Here is a 20,949-nt window from a genome sequence, read left to right as displayed (position 1 = left end):
GGAAAAGGAACATGCTTACAGAAGTCTTTGTAGGAAATTTGCTTGCAAAATTAAGATTCCAATAAAAGGATTGATGAGTATGAAGAGCTTTATTGGAAACAGATGGCATGATCCTGTGTAGGGCTGTGTGATTTTTTTTTTCTTTAAAATCTTTATCACCTTAGAACAGGAATAGAGAAAACTGATGAAAACAGTATTAAGAGTCAAACTTGAATTTTAATTCCTGCTCTAACTATCACTGGTTATGTGATTTTGGTTATTTAATCCTTTAAGTTTCCTCATTTGTAAAATACACATAATATATCTGTTGTTTATTACATACTGGATTAGAGACTCCCCTCATTAGAAATTGTGTGTGTGTGTGCACGCGCGTGTGTGCAAATGATCCACTGAATAGAAGTAGCTAGAATTAATTTCTTTGGGCAAGATGGCAGAAGTTCAGTGATGAAAGGTTAAAATATAGGTATGATGATGTATAAACCGTGATAGTAAAAGAGGCATGTCACAGGAAGAATTGACTCCTTTACTGGAGAAGCCTGCATATGTTGAAAAGAGAGAATGGACATGGAGTTGTTAGAGACAAGAGGAACTGCAAAGTTGCGTGAAGATTAACAGCATGCATGCTGAGATCTTTGAAAGCAGTAGTTGCAGGCAAAACGGCAAGATAGACCTTGATAAAGGTACTGAAATATATCCCAAGAATAATGAGCTGGTGAGGGTTGATAGACTTGATGATGAGAAATAAGGATTGTGATTTCCTAGACCCAAGTTAGTAACCCCACTCATTGCATTTGCAATAATAGAACAGTTGCTTCTTTTGAAAAGATACCCAGCAGAGGGATGGCTGGGTTAATTGGAACTTCTAATCTTAGTTCTTTGAGGTACCTCCATATTGATTTCCATAGTGGTTGCACCAGTCTGCACTCCCACCAACAGTGGAGAAGGGTTCTTTTCTCCCCACGACCCCGCCAACATTAGTTATTCATTGATTTCTTGATATCGGCCATTCTTTGTGGGGTGAGGTGGAATCTCAGTGTTGTTTTCATCTCCATCTCTCAAATGACCAGTGAAGTGGAACATTTTTTCATATATTTACTTGCTGCTTTTACTTCTTTGTCTGAGAAATGTCTGTTCATTTCAAATGCCCATTAGTGAATCGGGTCTTTATACTTGGGGGGGGCTGATTTTTTTGAGTTCTTTATATATTCTAGATAATATTCCTTTCCTGAGGAGCAGCTGGTAAAAAATTTTTTCAACATTGTAGGTTGTCTTTTAGTTCTGTTCATGGTTTCTTTTGTAGTGCAGAAGCTTTTTAATAAGATGAGATCCCAGTTGTTTATTCTTTCTGCTAGTTCCTGTGCTACTGAAGATTTTTCCATAAAGTTTTTTCCTATGCCAATGTCTTCAAGAGTTCTGCCTAATTTATCTTCCAGCAAGTTTAGTGACTCTTTTCTAATATTAGATCTTTAATCCACTTGGATTTTAGTTTAGTGCATGGTGAAAGATAAGGGTCTAGTTTTGGGGATTTTTTGTTTTGTTTTGTTTTTTTGTTTTTTGTTTTTTGTTTTTTGTTTTTTTTTTTTTTGAGACAGGGTCTCTCTATGTAATTGAGACTGACCTGGAACTCACTATGTAGCCCGGGCTGATTTTGAACTCACAGCAATCCTCCTGCCTCATCCTCCCAAATGCTGGTATTACAGGCATGTGCCACCACGCCTGGCTGATAAGGTTCTAGTTTTTATCTTTGGCAGGTTGAAATCCAGTTTTTCTAACACCATTTATTAAAGAGGCTAACTTGCCTCCAGTGAGAATGGTTGGCTCCTTTGTCAAAGAGTTGTTTCTGTATCTTCCAATCTATTCCATTGATCCTCAGGTCTGTTTCTTTGCCAGTGCCCATGCTGTTTTTATCACAGTGGCTTTGTAGTATAGTTTCAATTGGGAATTGTTATATACCCTGCCATGTCTCTGTTGCCTAGGATGGCTTTTGCTATTCTAGGTCTCTTCTGGTTCCAAATCAATTTTTGGATTATTTTTCTAGTTCTGTGAAATATACTGTTCGAATTTCAATTGGCATTGCTTTGAATCTGTATAGCAGTTTTGGTAGTATGGCCGTTTTGACTATGTTGATTCTTCCTACCCAGGAGCAGGGAATATCTTTCCATTTTCTTATGTCTTCTTTGATCTCTTTTTTCAGAGTGCTGTAGTTTTCAGTGTAGAGGCCTTTTGCTTCTTTTGTTAGATTAATTCCTAGGTACTTCATTTTTTTTGGATGCTATTAGGAAAGGAATTGTTTCCCTAATTTCTCTCTCAGTGAGTCTGTTATTTGTGTACAAGAAGGCTATTGATTTTTTAGTGTTAATCTTGTATCCAGCTACTTGACTGCAAGTGTCAATTAAGTCTAGAAGTCGTTTGGTGGAATTTTTGGGTCTTCAATGTAGAGTATCATATCATCAGCATATATGCACACCCATGTTTATAGCGGCACAGTTTCTAATAGCTAAAACTTGGAAACAGCCCATTTGCCTATCAGTTGGAGACTGGATAAAGAAGATGTGGTTTTCCTATAAAATGGAATACTACTCAGCCATAAAGAATGAGAAATGAGAGTCATTCATAGGAAAATGGATGCATATTGAGGATGTACTCTTAAATGTAATAAATAAGTCACACATGTGTAAATACTGAATAGTTTCTCTGGTGTGAAAAACTATAATTGTACATAATATCCTAATGGTATAATTGACAAAGTGAAATAGGAAGAAAAGGGCTAAAGGTGTAGGGGAAGTGGGAAGGGTAGGGGAAAGGAAATAAGGGAAAAGAAAAAAAAATGAGAAAATTAAAAAATGGAAATAAAGTATTTGTAAATAGGGAGGGGAAGAGGGGGTGAAGGGAGGGCAGGGGTAAGGGGAAAAAATTAGAACCAAGACCTGTCATGTAAAAAAAGGTACAAGATCCCAATGATGTAACTGTACTGTATACCTAAAATGTACCAATAAAGTCAATGAGAAAAAAAATAGAACAGGTGAAATTGCTTTAAAAGATCATTTCTATTTGCCTGACAACTTTGAAATTCAAGCTGAGAAATTTGTTTAGAATTACAGAATTTACTAATATACACAAAGAAAATTAGGGATACAGTTATGTGAGGTAAATGTGGGTTAAATACCTCTCGAAGCTGGGTGTGGTGGTGCACATCTGTAATCTGTACTTGGTGTAATCTGTACTTGGGAGGCTGAGGCAGGAGGATTGCTGGCAGTTCAAGGACATCCTGAGGCTACACAGTGAGTTCAAGGCCAGTGTGAACTACATAGCTGAAAAAACTAAAAAAGCTCTTTAAAAAAAAAAAAGTTCAAATTTATGAAAAGGGATGTGTGTACCACCTAGAGTGGTCTCTAGAGAAAATAAAGGAAGCCCTGAGTCAAAAGTAGGTCAGAACTAGTACTATATCTAGGAGAGAAAGTGGGATATAGAGCCTTGCATAGCTGTTGCCTAGAAGTGATTGGAGCAGGTCAGTCTTCATACCCTTTAATTACAAAGGAAAGAGTTTAAACTGAATCTCTAAGATTTTATTAGTTGTTAGTTCCCTTTAGAGATTGGTCCCTTTAGAATTTTATAATCCTAGAGCAACATTGTCCCATTCTTCAGTGATAACAGTACAGTATTTCTGGACCCTGTAGTATAGTAACCATATGTAGCTGTCAGATGCTTGAAATGTAGCTAGTTTAACTAATGGCTACCACATTGGAGAGCACTCTGAGGAAAATTTCTTTAGTTATCAAGTTTTTTTATGCCTGTCCAACAGTTGCTATCTTGTTATTTTATCATAATTGATTTTCTTTGTTTAAAAAACCTAGGTAGGAAAAAAGTATTGTTCTAGTGTTATCTACTAAATAGCTTGTGCATTAATTGTTGAATTAAATTTTAAAATCATAACTAAATATGATGAACTTGTGATCACCAGATTCTTTTTCATATAAGAAAAATAATTAGACCCAGTGAATGGTGTCGATATATTTAGTTTGCTGATATGTAGAATACTAAAATTGATTTTGTATTTATTTCCGTAATTCATTAGACTATTGTAGAGCTCTCTGAAGAACGAGATGGTCTTCATTTTCTACCCCATGCCTCTTCATCTGCACAGTCACCCTGCAGTTCTCCAGGCATGAAGCGAACAGAAAGTCGACAGCATCTGTCAGTGGAACTGGCAGATGCTAAAGCCAAGATAAGAAGGCTTAGGCAGGAACTGTAAGTTGCTAATTTATAAGATTCATTGAATTTACGTGGTCACAAAGGTGACCTAAATAATATTTTCTAGGCTGATGGAATATAATTAGTGATACTTCATTGCCACTCTGTACCAGTTTTCACTAGAATTTGTTAAAATTGAAAAAAATAAGGAATCTGGCATATGATTTTCCTAATGTTAAATCTTACTAATTTAAAAGATACCCTTTATTCTTGGTATAGATATAGATATATTTGTTATTGTTCTGTTCTGGTTTTTTTTTTGGCATTGGGGGTCGAACTCAGAACCTTGAACTTGAAAGGCACGTGGTGGAACCACTGAGCTAAATCCTCGGCCCTGCTTTCTTTTTTTTTTTTTTTGACACAAGGTCTCACTGTGTAGTTCTTGAACTCGCTATATAGCCCAGGCTGGTCTCAAACTCACAGTGATCCTCCTGGCTCAGCCTCCCAACTGCTATGATTACAGGCATATGCCATCATGCCTGGCTCTGTTCTGTGCTTTTGATGACCTTCCTGTCCCAGAACTGTTAAAATTATTTTTCTTGTACAAAGTAGTGTCCTTCTTTGGCAAATTGGGGGTGAGAAGGTTCTCCTTGCTTGTTTTATTTTTACAGTTCTTGAAATCTAAAATAATGGGAATGACTAATAAAATCTGTAAGTTTTCAAAGATTGAATTATTGACATACACTGTTACAAAAATAATGTATCTTCTGCAGCAAGTAATTGAAACGCTTAGGTTATATACTTAGTAGAAGTAAAAATTCAAATTTGCTTAATATTGGTAGAATTTTATTTATTCAACTTTCTAAGATCATTATAGTTAAGTCAGTATAACTAATCACACAGACAATTTCCTTGGTTAACCATGAGACATGTCATGACCAAACTCTGCTGGAGATTTTTTATTATTTATTTTTTGTACTTTAAAAAGAACAAAGGACTTTTGTTTGAGGGACTTTTTCTTTTTTGTTTGTTTTCCTGGAGTTTCAGCTTCAGAATGTAGATTTTAAATTTAAGACTGCAATATAGTTATTAAATTTATCGACTGAGTATTTAAAGTGACTTGATTATGCAAGGTAGAAAAAAATATTGTAGTGTATAAGGAAATTTGAAAACAAAAAATAGAGCTTTCATTTGTGGATGTCTGCATTATTATCTATCTATTGAAGTGAACACGCCCAAGATATTCTATAAACAGCTGCACCAGGAAAATTAGGAAAGAGATTGCTGTTATTAGTTTGACTGGCAGCTAATGGATAGCCTAAACAGTGAGCACTAGTTTGTTCCATATAATTTAGCACAATCTTCTCCAGTCTTTAGATAAAGCATGTAATTAGAATGACAATAATGGCTATGAATTCATTTAACACTTTGCAGTATATTAGAATTTAATTTTTAAATAAAAGTTACTTGAACATGGAGTATATTAAAATTCCAAACAACAAAGAGAGATTGACAAAATTTGGCGTCATTCATACTGATTACAAAATGTAAATGGATGTTTTATAGCAAGTCCTATATTCCCAGTAACTAGCACCTCATCAAATACTATGCTTTGAAAATTTATTCTTTCATTTTTTTTTTGTACTAACATTTATTTTAAGCCCTTTTATGGGGCTAAATTTTTATTAAAATCAACAGGCATGATGGGCAGAAAAATTGCTTTATACCTAAGGAAAATTATATAATGAATATTTGTAATTAGAATGCACAGATTGCCTCATAATATATTTTTGAATAGTGCATTATAATATAGTTTCTTCTGGTTTATAAACAGTAAAATTATAATTTGTGATTTGGATGGGAAAAGACCACTGAATTTACAGGTACGATAGAAACTTGACAAGCAAGAGTGACCTGTTCATCCAGGGTATAGAGAAAAGCTATCAGTATGGCATGTGGGAGGTAAGAGTACTGCCTTCTGCCGAGCCCCTCAGATCCTTGGAGTTGTTTGCCGGACCAAGGATTGGCAGAAGAGAGACATAGATAGCTCCAGAGCACTAGAGTCTTAACAGGTGAATAAAGTAGAATGAATTACAAGAGCCAATGTCAGGAACACAACCTGGAAACCTCAGATCAGCACTACCACACATCATAGTCAAAATCTTAGCAACTCAAAGCAAGAATCCTAAAAGCTATTGGAGAAACGCACCAAATTACCTACGGGGGTAGACCCATCAGAGTAATAGATTTCTCAACACAAACCTTAAAGGCCGGGAGAACTTGGAGTGAAGTTTTTTAAGCCCTAATTGCCAGCACAAGTTACTGTATCTTATAAAATTATCCCTCAACATTAAGAGAGGAATAAAAACCTTCACGATAAAATTAAAGAAATGATTCGCCATCAAATCAGTGCTGCAGAAAATATTGATGGGAACCCTGAGCAGAGACAAGGAAGACAACAGTATCCATGAGGAAGGGAAACAGTATGGATTTGCAGAGAGAGTAGTTATTCAAAAGAATGCAGAGAAGAATTAGGCCCTGTAAAAATAATATAATGACAAGCATCAGTAAAAACTTCGCAGTAATAGTGTAAATAATCTTAACTCTTCAGAGAAAAGACTGGCAGATTGGACAAAAAACATCCCAGCATATATTAACTGCAAGAGACAAACCTCATCTGTAGACACACACAGAATAAAATTGAAAAGACAGAAAAACCTACTTCAAGCAGCTGGAGCCTGAAAGGAAACAGGCATGGGTATTTTAATTTCTAATAAAGCTGACCTCAGACTAAAACTGGTCAAGAGATAAAGTAGATCATTATATATTTATTGGTAAAGAGAACAATCCAACAAGAAGAGGTAACAACTGTAGAATAATACATTTGCAATTCTGAACACCTACACATGCAATTTCATAAGAAAAACTATGCAACATAAAATAACAGACACCAACATAATCATAGTGGGGGACTTCAATACCTCACTCTTAGAAATAAGTCAACTAGACCAAAAAAAATCAGTAAATATCAGGGTTAAGTTATATCACAGAGCAAATGAATAACAAATATCTAAAGAATGATTCATCTAGCATTAGCACATCACACATTCTTTTCATAAGCCCAGAGGACTTTTCTCTAAAATAGACTATACTTTATTTTTAAAAATTAATTATATTGGTGCAGTGTAAATATATATAACAGACACATTCATCAAAGGGAATTTGTACCTGTACATGGTATATCTTGATTCCTCTTTTTCTCCCAATCCCCTCCTCTCCTTTCAGCCACCCCCCATTTACAAAAGCTTTGTTTCCATTTTTGCCGCCTTTTCTCTTTTTTTTTTCTTCCTTTTTTCCCCCTCCACCTTCAGAGTTTCCCTTTCCTTTTGAACAGCCTCTTCCTGTTTCATATTACCTATTATACATTTTGGTCTTTATTTATCCTTTCAGTTTCTCACACCAGAGAGACAATGTGATAGTTACATATCTGTATCCAACTTACTTCACTTAAGAGTATAGTCTCATGTTGTATCCAAATAGTGCAAAGAATCAACAACTGGGATCTCCTCTTACTAAAAAGTTTTTGAATTGCAAAAGAAATCAAGGGTGATGAGACGACCCTCAGAGTGGGAAAAAATCTTAGTCAGTAGTCCCTCAGATAAAGGACTCATATCTAGAACATACAAAGAATCAAAAAATTCAGACCCCCCCAAATTTAAATAGCCAATCCAAAAATGGACATCAGAAATGAATAGACATTTCTCAGATGAAGAAGTAGAAATAGCAAATAAATATATGAAAAATTCAACATCAGTGGCCGTCTGAGAGATGCAAATTAAAACAGTGCTGAGTTTCTATCTCTAGAGTGCTGTTATCAAGAAATCAGCCCACTACTAATCCTGGCGGGGATGTGGGTAAAAAGAAACCTTCCTCCACTGTTGGTAGGACTGCAGACTGGTACAACCATTGTGGGATCAGTGTTGAGATTCCTCAAAAAATTAGTATTAGAGATCCCATTTGACCCAGCTATTCCCCTGTTAGGTATCTTCCTGAAAGAATGGTTTATAATAGCTAAATCTTGGAAACAACCCAAATGCATCATCAACCAATGAATGGATAAAAAAGATGTGTTTTTTTTTTAATACAATATGTGCTACTCAGTCATAAAGAAAAATAAACTCATTTAGACCATAAAGCATGTCTCAATGAATAGAAAAAAATTGAACTTACTCTATCCTATCAGATCCCAATGGCATGAAACTAGAAATCAAGAGTAGAAGAAACTATACAAACAGAAACTGCACAAACACATAGCGATTGAATAAGATACATTCTGGAACAATCATTGGGCCATGGAAGAAATTTGGGGGAAGGAACTTTAAAATGATAAGGAAATACAACATAGAATCTATAAGACACAAAGCAATGGAAACTTATAAATGTGAATGCCTACATTAGCAAAAGAGTGATCCCAAATAAATTAGTGATGCACTTCAGGGTCTTAGAAAAACAGAACATTTAAAACCCAAGACTTGTAGAAGACAGGTCAGAGTGGAACTTAATGAAATTGAAACTTGTAAAAAAACAGCAATACATAGGATCAGAGAATCAGTTCTTTGAAAGGATAAATGAGATTGACAAACCATTAGCCAACTTATCAAAAGAAAAAGAACAGCCATATACATAAAACCAGAGATGAATAAGGGTTGGGGATTTAGCTCAGTGGTTCCATCACCTGCCTTGGCAAGTGCAAGATCCCAAGTTTGATCCCTGGTACCCAAAAAACAACGAAAAAAACGTGTGTGTGTGTGTGTGTATATATATATATATATTTTAAAGTTAAATTACAACACACACCACTGAAATCAGGAGGAGCATTAGAAGCTGTTTTGAAAACTTATATAGCAATAAATTGGATTATGTGGAAGAAATGAATTAAGTTCCTATGCTCATAAAAATTGAACCAGAGCTGGGTGTGGTCACACATGCCTGTAATCCCAGTGCCCGGGAGGTAGAGGCAGGAGGACCGTTTTGAGTTTGAAGCCAACCTGGGCTACACAGTGAGTTCAAGGCCAGCATGAACTCCATAGTGAGATCCTGTCTAAAAAAAAAAAAAAAAAATCAAACCAAGAGGATTACCAAAAACACAGAATAGACCAATAATAAACAATAAATTTGCCACAATAATAAAAACACTACAACCAAGAAAAGAAAGCACAATACCCAATGGGCTCACTTCTGGATTTACCAGAATGTTAAAGAACTAACAAACACCAGCAACACTTATACTTTTCCATGCAATTGAAACTCATTCCTTGAAGCCAGTGTTACCGTTATACCAAAAGTATATTAAGTACTCAACAGAAACAAAAAGTACAACCAGTATCCTTGATAAATTTAGAAACAGAATCTTTAACATGCTTATAAACAGAATTCAAGAAAACATTTTTAAAAGAGTCATACATCATACCAAGTCAGCTGCAAGGGATGCAAGGATGGTTCAACATATATAAATCAGTATAGCAGACTATATCAAAAGAACCAAGGGTAAAAATTTTAGAGATACTTTTTTTTTTTTTTTTGGTACCAGGGATCAAACTTTGGGACCTTGTACTTGCAAGGCAGGCAGCGGAACGACTGAGCTAAATCCCTGGCCTGAAATTTTAAATTACATGATTATCATATGATTATCTCAGTATCCTTTGACAAAAATCCAACATCCCTTCAGAATGACCTTAGCTCAAACTGTTACAAGCCATTTGACAAAATCAAACATGCTTTGATGATTAACCAAAACAGATGAAAACAAGTGTAGAAGAACCTTACCTCAAACTAGTACAGTCTATGTATATGACAAAGCCCACATCATACTGAATGGAAAACTAATCACTCCTTCTAAAATCTGGAAGGAAACAAGTTGTCCATTCTAACCAGTCTTGTTCAGTATATTACTTGAAACTGAGAGGTATATGAATAGGAAACCAAGAAGTCAAATTATTTATTTGCAGATGATATGATTTTTTACATAGAAGACCCAGAAAATTTTAAGAGCTATTAAATCAGCAAAATGGCAAACTACAAAGCCAACACTCAGATATCAATAATGAACTACTAAGAAAGAAATTAGAAAAAAATTATATTCACAGTTCCTTAGAAAAATAGGAATTAACCTAACCACATGAGGTGGAAAATCTCTGTAATCAAGATTGCAGAGCTCTAAAGAAAAATACCAAAGAATATTAGAAAATGGAAAGATCTGCTATTTTGGATAGGTAGAATTAATAATCATTAAAATATCTATATTATCAAAAGTGATATAGATTCAATGTAACCCCTATTAAAATACCAACAATGTGATTCACAGAAATAGAAAGAAATTCTAAAATTAATATGAAACCAAAAGAGACCCAGAATAGCCTAAGCAATCCTGAGAAAAAAGCAAAGGAGGAAGTATTACAATACCAGATTTCAGGATATACTACAGAGGTATGTAACGAAAACTTCATGCTGCTGGCAGAAGAATAAATATGTAGACCAATGAAATAGAACAGAAGACATAGAAACAAACCTGTGTACCTTCAACAGTCTGGCTTTTGACAGAGACCAAATCATACATTAGAGAAAAAACAGCCTCTTAAACAACTGGGGCTTGGCTAGAAAAACTGGTTATTCATATGTAGAAGATTTAAACTAGATGCATATTGTGTATCTTGCACCTTGCACCCAGAGACATAAATATAGAATCAGATTCTTTGAAACTGCTGAAAGAAAACATGAAAATGGTTGAGACCATAAGCACAAGCAAGGATTTCTGAATAGAACTCAAATAGCATAGGAAATAATATCAAGAATCAACAAATGGGATTCGGCCAGATTTAAAACCTACACAACAAAGGAGTAAACAGAATTAAAAAAAAAAACTATAGGATGGGAAAGAAGTTCTGCCACCTCCTCTTCTGATAATAGACTGATCTCTATCCTATATAAGAACTTTAAAAATAACAACTACACCTCCAAAAATAACCCAGTCAAAAAATAGGTAATTGAAAGTAGTAGACCCTTCTAAAATAAAGATGTATAAGTGGCCAATAAGTACATGAAAAATTGTTCATCACCCATACCCATTAGAGAAATAACAAATCAGAACAACTCTGAGATTGCAGTTTAACACAGTCAAAATGACTATCCTTAATGCAAAAGCCAGCAAATGCTTGTGAGGGTGTGGGAGAAATGGAATCCTTCTACATTGTTGAGAATGTACAACCACTATGGAAATCAGTGTGTAGATTCCTAAAAATGCTAAAAATAGAAATTCCAGCCAAATATCTTCAGGATATATTCCTGAGAGTTAAATATATACTATGTAAGGATACATGCGTGCCTATGTCTATAGCAGATAAATTTTCAATGGTTAAGCGCCGAAAACAGCCTTGATACCCATCAATAATAGAGAAATGTATAAAGTGTGGCATATGTACTCCATGAAATATTAGAAATCATGCCATTTCCAGGAAAATGGTTGGAGCTTTTCTTAAGTAAGTCAGACATGGTAAAATACCATGTTTTCTCATACATAAGAAATATAAAATATAAAAAAGAAAAGATGCTACGAAGCAGAAGGAGCAACTGGGGAAATGGCGAGAGGGACTCAATGAGGGCTTAGGAAGGGGATAAGGGATATAAAATGATTAAGATATGTTTACATATATGTAAACATTTTCCAGAATGAACTTTGCTATTAAGTATTACAAATGTACGCTAATAAAATAATGCTTTTATGAACATATATGTGCATTTTTATGGACATTTTCCATGTATACAGTGAGGAACAAACATTTGACACTGAATGTAATTCTACTGAATTGTACACTTAAAATGATCAGAATGGCAATTTTTGTTATATATGTTATCACAATGAAAAATTAATTTTTAAAAATATTCAACCATCTAATAAACATTTATAAGAAATAATTTATTCACAAAAGGTATTTTATCTAAAAAAATCTTTTGGAAATTTAGAAATTAAATGTGATCTAATAATTCACAAAATGAGAAAATAGCATAGAGGAAAAATTGGGCTTTTCTTAGTGTTCAGAGAAATATAAATTAGAACAACAAAAGCATTTTTCACTATTAAATTATTTTACATACAGGCACCATTATCTTTTTCAGGTTGGTGATGACCTTTCTAGAGTGTAGTTTGACAATATATGCCAAGTACTATTAACCCTGCATTGTACTTTTAGAAATACGTGTTACATCTTTAAATATATATGATTCTTTTGCATATGTAGTTTCTTCATTGCGCTGTTATTCTTTACAGTGAAAAATGGAACCCATGTAATAAAATGTGGTGTTTCTCTCAAAGGGAATACTTTTCTGCCATTGAAAATTATGGTTTCCACCCAGCATTCAGGAGGGTGAGGCAAGAGGACTGCAGTGAGTTCAGTTTTCATGAGTTGCACTATATAGTGAGTTTAAGACCAACCTAAACTATATAGCAAGACCCTGTCTAAAAAGAAAAAATAGTTTGCAAAAATATAGCAAGTGTATGAAGAGCTGTGGGCAGTTGTTTATTTATATAGGAACTTTTTGTTACTAACAGAAAGTTGAGAAGTAGAGATAATGAATGTAGGCTTACTTTGAAGAGACTAACTCTGAAGGGGAGATTGAAAAAGAGACTTAGAAGTAAGTAGTTCCAAAATAAAAAAATTACAGGCCGGCGTGGTGGCGCACACCTGTAATCCCAGCACTCAGGAGGCTGAGGTGGGAGGATCGCTGTGAGTTCGAGACCAACCTGGGCTACATAGTTCCAGATCAGTCTCAACTACATAGTGAAACCCTGTCTCAAAACACCAAAACAAAAAACAAAAACAAACAAACAAACAAATAAAAAAATATATATACACACACACACACACACACACAAGTCTCTCTCTCTCTCTATATATATATATATATATATATATATATATATATATATATATGAACTTGAGGACATTTAAAAGCTGCAAGAGAAGTTAAGATTGTAAGTATCTGTATAACAAGTACTAACTGTATAGTTTCTTTTTTGGCCATGTAGATGGTGAAAATAGTTTGGAGACTTAGCATCTCAGAACCAGATAAATACTGCACTGCATAAAACCTTTTTCATTTTATCTTAGACCATGCAGAAAGGGAAGAGAAAGCAGAGGAGACAGATGGAGCAGGGAACAGGAAAGATAAAGAGAGAGAGAAAAAAATACATTATGAACTATGAGGATATTAGTCATTGGGGTTAACCTTTAAAGAATATTAAGAGGAAGTGTGGGCTGGGGATTTAGCTCAGTGGTTCTGCCGCCTGTTTCACAAGCATAAAGTCCTGAGTTCGATCCCTAGTACAAAAAAAAAAAAAAAAAAAAAAAGAGGAAGTGTGTGTGATGACATCTAATCATATTCATTCCTATTATCTTTTTCTTTTTTTCTCCTCTGGGTTGGGCTTATGGTTAATACTATTTTCAACTGGTTACTAAGGGTAATTCATTTGTATTCTTGCAGATGATTATGGTTTTTGAAAGTAGTAAGCTTTAATAAATATGTTCTTTATTTTAGGGAGGAAAAGACTGAACAGTTATTGGACTGTAAACAAGAACTTGAACAAATGGAAATAGAACTAAAAAGGCTGCAACAAGAGGTTTGTACTTGGAACTCTTACAATACAAACCACCAAATAATTGGAAATTGATTTTTTCTAGTAATTTATAACCTTGACCTTAATGTGTTTTGTCCATAATTGAGATAACTGCAGCTTAAAGAAATTGGATGATTTTTTCATTGTCTCATCAAAAATGGCAGAGCCTGGGCCAGGAATTTAACTTAGTAGTTCTGCCACCTACCTCACAAGTTCAAGGTCCTGAGTATTAAAAATAAATAAATACATAGTATAATGGCAAAGCCAAAACTAGAAATAAAAGTCATAGGACTTTTCTCTCTGCTGTTTAGAATATGCTGTGATTCAAAAGAGCCTCTGAGAACGGGGGCAATTCTAACTCTCTGTTTTTGGGTGATTAACTTCTTTGGCCTTGGAAGCTGGAACCACCTACAGAGTGTAAATTGTGTTGTTTATGTGTATCTTCCTGTGTCTCTGTACTTTGGTGTTGAGTATTATTACATATGATTGAATGCTTTTTAGTTTTTAGTCTTTTCCTATTTAATGAGGTCAAACCTGTGTCTTAGAAAATAATTTTTAATTTTATTTAAAGACTTCTCATTTTGAACTAAGATTATTTAATAGTTTATTTCTTTTTTAGTCACTGTTTTATTTTCATTTTGGAATAGCTTATGAGCTCTTTAACCCATAGATGATAAGGCCTGAGTAAATCACTTCTTCTCTTATATTCCCCTTATGTGGTGTTTTCTTTCACTATTATAAACTGGGACCTTTCCAAATGAATGATGCTGAATATCATAGTTTTTATTTATGATGTGCAGTGGCTGCACTTCCACTTCATAGTAGAGGTTTTTATGGTATGTTCCTGTTGTAAAGGAATTGTTCTCCAAAACAAAACAACAAAATTTAGGGGGAAAATTTGGTACTATTATATTTTTGCAAGTCTCTTTAGTACCTGGCATAATCAGCACCTAAATTTTCATTTCTGTTTCTGCATTCTATTTTTGAGATGTCACTGCCATGCAGCCTGTGGAAAACTACAGCACCATCATGAGACAATAAAAGTAAAAAAGACAAATAACGCCAGTGTTTATTATGAAAATAGTTTAGACTTCATGAACTCCCCAAAAAGGTCCAGAGACATACAAAGACCCTGGCTTATGTTTTGCAAACTTCTCTTCTAAAAGATTATAATGAGGCTCTTAACCTTTTGAAGGTTAGCTTAGTTACTTTCTTGCTACTGAAACAAAGACCCAAAGTTAAAGAAGAGCAGGCTTATTTCAGCTCATAGTTTGTAGATGTTTCAGTCCATAGTTGGCTGGTTCCAAAGCAGAGTGGGGTGACAGAGGGGCATCGCAGAGGAGAAACAGTCTGTGGCAAAGCAGGCAGGAGACAGCGAAACAACATATAGCCAGCAGCAAGCCAGCCTTTCCCTTTATAATCCATCCATTAGTGCCATGCATACCTAGGTGGGGTTTCCATTATGCAAACCCAGAACAAGGCTAAACTCATTCATTTAATCACACACTCATTCATTTAATTGATTCAACCACCTCTGAAAAACTTCACTCGTGAACACATGAGGCTTTGGGTGAAACATTAGATAAAAGCCATTAAAAAAAAACTCCAGGCTAATCTGAGAAATACAGACTTCTTACTAAGAAGAGTCTTCTTCCATGTAACACCACAACCTCCACTAGTCAAAAGTTTGGATTGTAACATTTATCTCAAATGGCATTGAAATTTGTACTATTCATTTTACTTTGAAGCATTAAAAAAGTCCAAAAAGATGCTGCCAAAGTAACAGGTGATCAATTTTTTTTTTTATTGAGTTTATTGGTACATTTAGGGATACAGTACAGTTACATTCATTGTTGGGATCATGTACCTTTACATGGCAAGTCTTGATTCTCATTTTTTTCCCCTTACCTCTGCCCTCCCTTCACCCCCTCCTCCCCTCCCCATCTACAAACACTTTATTTTCATCTTTTCATTCTCTCACATTTTTTTCTTTTCCCTTTTTGTTCTTCCCCTACGTATCACACCTTCCCTACACCTTTAGCTCCTTTCCTCCCATTTCTAAATGTCAGTAATCTTATTAGAATCTTATGCATTGTTGCAGAATATTCACACCAGGGAAACTATTTGGTATTTACACATGTGGGACTTATTTATTTCACTTAGGAGTATATCTTCAATATGTATCCATTTTCCTATGAATGAATCTATTCTCTCGCTCTTTATGGCTGAGTAATATTCCATTTTATAGAAAAACCACAACTTCTTTATCCAGTTTCCAACGGATGGGCAAATAGGTTGTTTCCAAGATTTAGCTATTACAAACTGTGCCGCTATAAACATGGGTGCACATACTTCTCTGTGATATGATTCTTTTAGTTCTCTTGGAAAGATACCCAACAGAGGGATGGCTGGGTCAAATGGAACCTCCAGTCCAAGCTCTTTGAGGTATCTCCATATTGATTTCCATAGTGGTTGCACTAGTCTGCACTCCCACCAACAATGGAGGAGGGTTCCTTTCTCCCCACAACCCCGCCAACATTTGTTATTGTGTGATTTCTTGATAGCAGCCATTCTTTGTGGGGTGAGGTGGAATCTCAGTGTTGTTTTCATCTGCATCTCTCGAATGACCAGTGATGTGGAACATTTTTTCATATATTTTCTTGCTGCTTTCACTTCTTTGTATGAGAAATGTCTGTTCATTTCGGATGCCCATTTTTGGATCGGGTCTTTATATTTGGGGGGACTGATTGTTTTGAGTTCTTTATATATCCTTGATAATAGTCCTTTGTCTGAGGTACAGCTGGTAAAAATTTTTTCCCACATTGTAGATTGTCTCTTAGTTCTGCTAATGGTTTCTTTTGAAGTACAGAAGCTTTTTAGTAAGATGAGATCCCAGTTGTTGATTCTTTCTGCTAGTTCCCGTGCTACTGAGGATTTGTTCATAAAGTCTTTTCCTATACCAATGTCTTCCAGAGTTCTGCCTAACTTACCTTCCAGCAAGTTTAATGTTTCTGTTTTAATATTTAGATCTTTAATCCATTTGGATTTTAATTTAGTGCATGGTGAAAGATAAGGGTCTAATTTTAATCTGTGGCAGGTTGATATCCAGTTTTTCCAACACCATTTATTAAAGAGGCTATCTTTCCTCCACTGAGGATGGTGAGCTCCTTTGTCAAAGATGAGGTAGCTGAGTACATCTGCATTTGTTTTTGTGTCTTCCAGTCTGTTCCATTGATCCTCAGGCCTATTTCTTTGCCAGTACCATGCTGTTTTTATCACAGTGGCTTTGTAGTATAGTTTCAAATTGGGAATTGTTACAACAGGTGATCAATTTTAATAATGGAACTGCTTTTTCTTTTTTGGTACCTGGGATCAAACTCAGGACCTTCCACTTTCAAGACAGGTGGCAACACCACTGAGCTAAATCCCTGGCCCTGGAACTGCTTTTTCTTTATTTTCACTGTCCTATGGTTTAAAGTTACCTTTTTTATCTTCACTTAGTAGCAAGTCATTGTGAAGTAGAGGTAAACTTATTTTGAAATATCTTTAAGTTTTACATTCGTGGTAGAGAACATTATATAAAAATTTGCATATCATCATAAATATATGTTTAAAATCCTTTTATTTTTGGTTTAAGAATAAATATTTTGCCATGTGATTCTTTGTACAGTTTATCCTGATGTTCCTTGTAATGCAGTAGTGGCTCTTTCTCCTCCCCTCTTCTTTTTCAGTCATTTTGTAAACCCCATAATTATGAAGCAGTTGCTTGAATAAATTACATATACACATAGAATAGAATACACTGGCCAAGGTGGTTTGCAATTTCTTTTTTTTTTTAAACTAGGTTATTTATAATTATTTCTGAACCAATTGGCAGGAATTCACAACACTTAATGTTTATACATTTTTTTTCAGCTTTAATTGAGTTTATTGGTACATTTTAGGGATACAGTACAGTTACATTCATTGTTGGGATCTTGTACCTCTACATGACAAGTCTTGATTCTCATTTATTCCCCTAACCTCTGCCTTAATGTTTATATTTTGAGTAAAGGAAGCTAAAACCATGTCTGCTTTTTGGTACTACTACATGCATTAACAAAAGGTTAGTTTTGTTCTCCACTGAAGTGCTATTTAACATCTTAGACAAAATCTTGCATGTTCTATAGTTTTGCATTAAATCATTGAGTCATTTCTTATGCACTATGTCAAGTAAAAACAGGTGGTTTGCCTGTTACAATAGTTGCTAACAAATTCCCCTGCAGCTTCAGGCTGGTTTTTGTAAACGTAGAGTCAAAGACAGCACCTGAGTGTCCCAAGTAGTTCTGTGCACAGCTCATCCCTCTAAACCCAGCTGGGCATAAAAGTATGTAGTTGGTAGGTGCATTGTGTGGAAGCTGCAGACAACTAGGCCTTTTAATCATTGATTTCTCTCCCCAGGTACTAAGTTTTTAATCTATATATACCTAATTGATTTTTTTCCTACAACTTCAACTAAGCTGGTGATTTCTTCCATGTAATATCATATACTCTATTGTGTATAGAAGAAGCTGGTAAGAGTGCCCTCCTACATAAATACGCTGCAATTGCAGTGTTTTGCATGCAAATTTTTAAAAATTAAATCATCCTGATTTAATTTTGTAAATGGAGAAACAATATTCCTTTCTCAGAAGTAATGGAGGGAGCGCTTTGTGCATTTTTTATATATTTGAGTTCACTTTTCTGTAGTGTCATACTTTTCACACAATTGAGTTTCTCATAAGTATCCTAGTTCATGTACATCTGAATGCTAAATAATACTGTGTTTAAGTTTTGTGTTGCAAGAACAAATGGAAGAAACTTGAATGGTGCTACAGCTCAAAAAAATTAATAAAATCAAATAAAGGTTTTTTATATATTCCTATTTTAAAAACAACTGAGGTATAATTTATATCCCATAAAATTTCACTTTTTATGATCCTTGACTCATTTTGAGTAAGTGTATTAAATTGTATAACCAAGGAATAAAGAGTTGAAAATGAAAAGTAATAGTAAAATCATTATTATTTATTTATATTTAGAATATGAATTTGCTGTCGGATGCTCGTTCTGCTAGAATGTACCGAGATGAATTAGATGCACTCCGAGAGAAGGCAATCAGAGTTGATAAACTTGAAAGTGAAGTCAGTAGATATAAAGAAAGACTACATGATATTGAATTTTATAAGGCAAGAGTAGAGGTATGTTGCATAATGAACCATTCACAAAATTTTTTCTTGAACGCAATTTTCAAAATGCATTTGAAATGCACTTAATGTTGAGCAATTGTTGCTTAGACTTTTACAAAGAGATTTTTGGACTTTATTAATTTTAATTTAACTCTTTGGGACTCTTTCTTTATCTAGCATCATAGAGCAGACTTTTGAAGTCCTTCCTATAAACTTACAGTCTCTGTAAGTACTTGTCTCTGCTAATGTCTAACTTGTTCCCAAAAGTGAAAGAAAAACATATTTTTTATAGCTTTTGAGATTGCTAAATCAGGATTAGCAAAGGCTTTGTATATACAAATGAAGAAAAAAGAACTTTTTCTCCTTGATCTTTGCAAATAATGTTACATGAAGTTAAATTGACAGAAGGAATTTGGTACTCCTTTCATCCTTTTTTCTTTTCTCAGATTTCTTTATTTTCTGTAAACAGGAGATTTTGGTCAGTTTCAGTATGAGAATAAGAAGAATATGCAAAATTAAAAAATGAAAATGTAAGAATCGAACATTTTAGCCTGAAAGTTATCAGTAAATACACTCAATTGGACTGTAAGATAAAGTACATATACTTCGCCAGTTATTCAGATACACATGGCACTATTAAAGAATCATCAGAGACTCTACTATTTTATATTTCCTTCAAACTTTGTTGGCTACGGGCATATATAATTTAGCAAGAGGAAATTGCAAATACTTTCAAATCATATGTAGGGGCTTTTAAGTATTCCCTCAATATGTTCATATAAAGTATTTTATCAATGGAGCATTAGTTTATTTGAGTCTTGTTTTTTACTGCAAAAACTTAAAACCCTTCACTTTAAAGTTAAAACTCTTAGTTGGAGAGAAATGTGTAATTCTTTTTCATCAGTAAGGTAAGCTCTGATTCTATGGAGATGTGTCTTAAATATTTGGAAGACTCCTTATACTTTGGCCCTTATCCTTGTGACTAAGGAATTTAAATATATTCCACAGTTTTCTGTGAAATTATAATGATATTACTTTTCCTTCTACAAGTACTAAATATTTTTATTACATAATTCCTTAAAATTTGGGGGAAAATGAAGGCAAAAAACTTTCTGTTACTCAGTAATATAAACTCTTACATAAACTGTTGATAAAGATGGCTTAATGTTTTAGTTTACAATAATTTTTATGTTCAAAATCTTTAAAAATTTAACAGATTTTTAGCACATTTGTGATAAAGCTTATTTGAAATGTTTATAGGAATTAAAAGAAGACAATCAAGTTTTGTTAGAAACAAAAACTATGTTGGAAGACCAACTAGAAGGAACTCGAGCTCGTTCTGATAAATTACATGAGTTAGAAAAAGAGAATTTACAACTAAAGGCTAAACTGCATGATATGGAAATGGTAAGTTTTATGGGATAAATTACATGGCCTCTCGGGAGAAATTCTAAGATTTGACTGACTTTTCTGTAATGACACAGAATGCTAAAGTCCTAGAAGCTTCAGCAGAGAAAAGATAGATGAGTTAGATGCTTGTAACTTTATATAAATATAACTCTACTACATGAATAAGTAATAGACATTTCTGCTTCTGTTATAGGTAGATTTTTTTTGTTTGTTTTTTTGTTTTTTTGTCTATCTTTCAAACCCACAATAAAGTATTGTGTAAGAATGTCTTTTAAAATACAGAAAACTACTGGCTAAAATTTAAAATGCAGTCAGAATTCTTTGTAGAATTCATAGTTAATGTACTGACTACAATGAAGCACTTTCATATTGTCCCAAAAGATCACTTTAAAAGGATATCTGGCACTTGATAATGACTAGTAATAATAACTGATTATTTCCTTCAAACTGAAATTTTTAAGGCACTCAAAA

General features: G+C 34.2%; 1 protein-coding gene across 12 annotated transcripts in view; it reads left to right on the top strand.

Annotated features, from left to right (window-relative positions):
- Ccdc88a (coiled-coil domain containing 88A) overlaps positions 1–20,949 on the top strand; it is a 154,430-nt gene that overhangs the window by 64,155 nt on the left and 69,326 nt on the right. For all 12 annotated transcript variants that reach the window (XR_778647.3, XM_010615863.3, XM_010615864.2 and 9 more), the window contains exons 8-11: positions 4,076–4,248; positions 13,783–13,864; positions 18,922–19,080; positions 20,329–20,475. Coding sequence is in view for 11 of the 12 variants with exons in the window: in XM_010615863.3 (XP_010614165.1) it covers positions 4,076–4,248; positions 13,783–13,864; positions 18,922–19,080; positions 20,329–20,475 (561 nt within the window). In the remaining variant the exon portion in view is untranslated. The remainder of the gene's footprint in view (positions 1–4,075; positions 4,249–13,782; positions 13,865–18,921; positions 19,081–20,328; positions 20,476–20,949) is intronic.

The sequence above is a fragment of the Fukomys damarensis genome, unplaced genomic scaffold, assembly GCF_012274545.1.
Source record: "Fukomys damarensis isolate Sample0158 unplaced genomic scaffold, DMR_v1.0_HiC HiC_scaffold_2, whole genome shotgun sequence".
NCBI classification, from domain to species: domain Eukaryota; kingdom Metazoa; phylum Chordata; class Mammalia; order Rodentia; family Bathyergidae; genus Fukomys; species Fukomys damarensis.
Note: the sequence above shows the minus strand (reverse complement) of the source record. Positions and strands in the feature narration are given on the sequence as shown.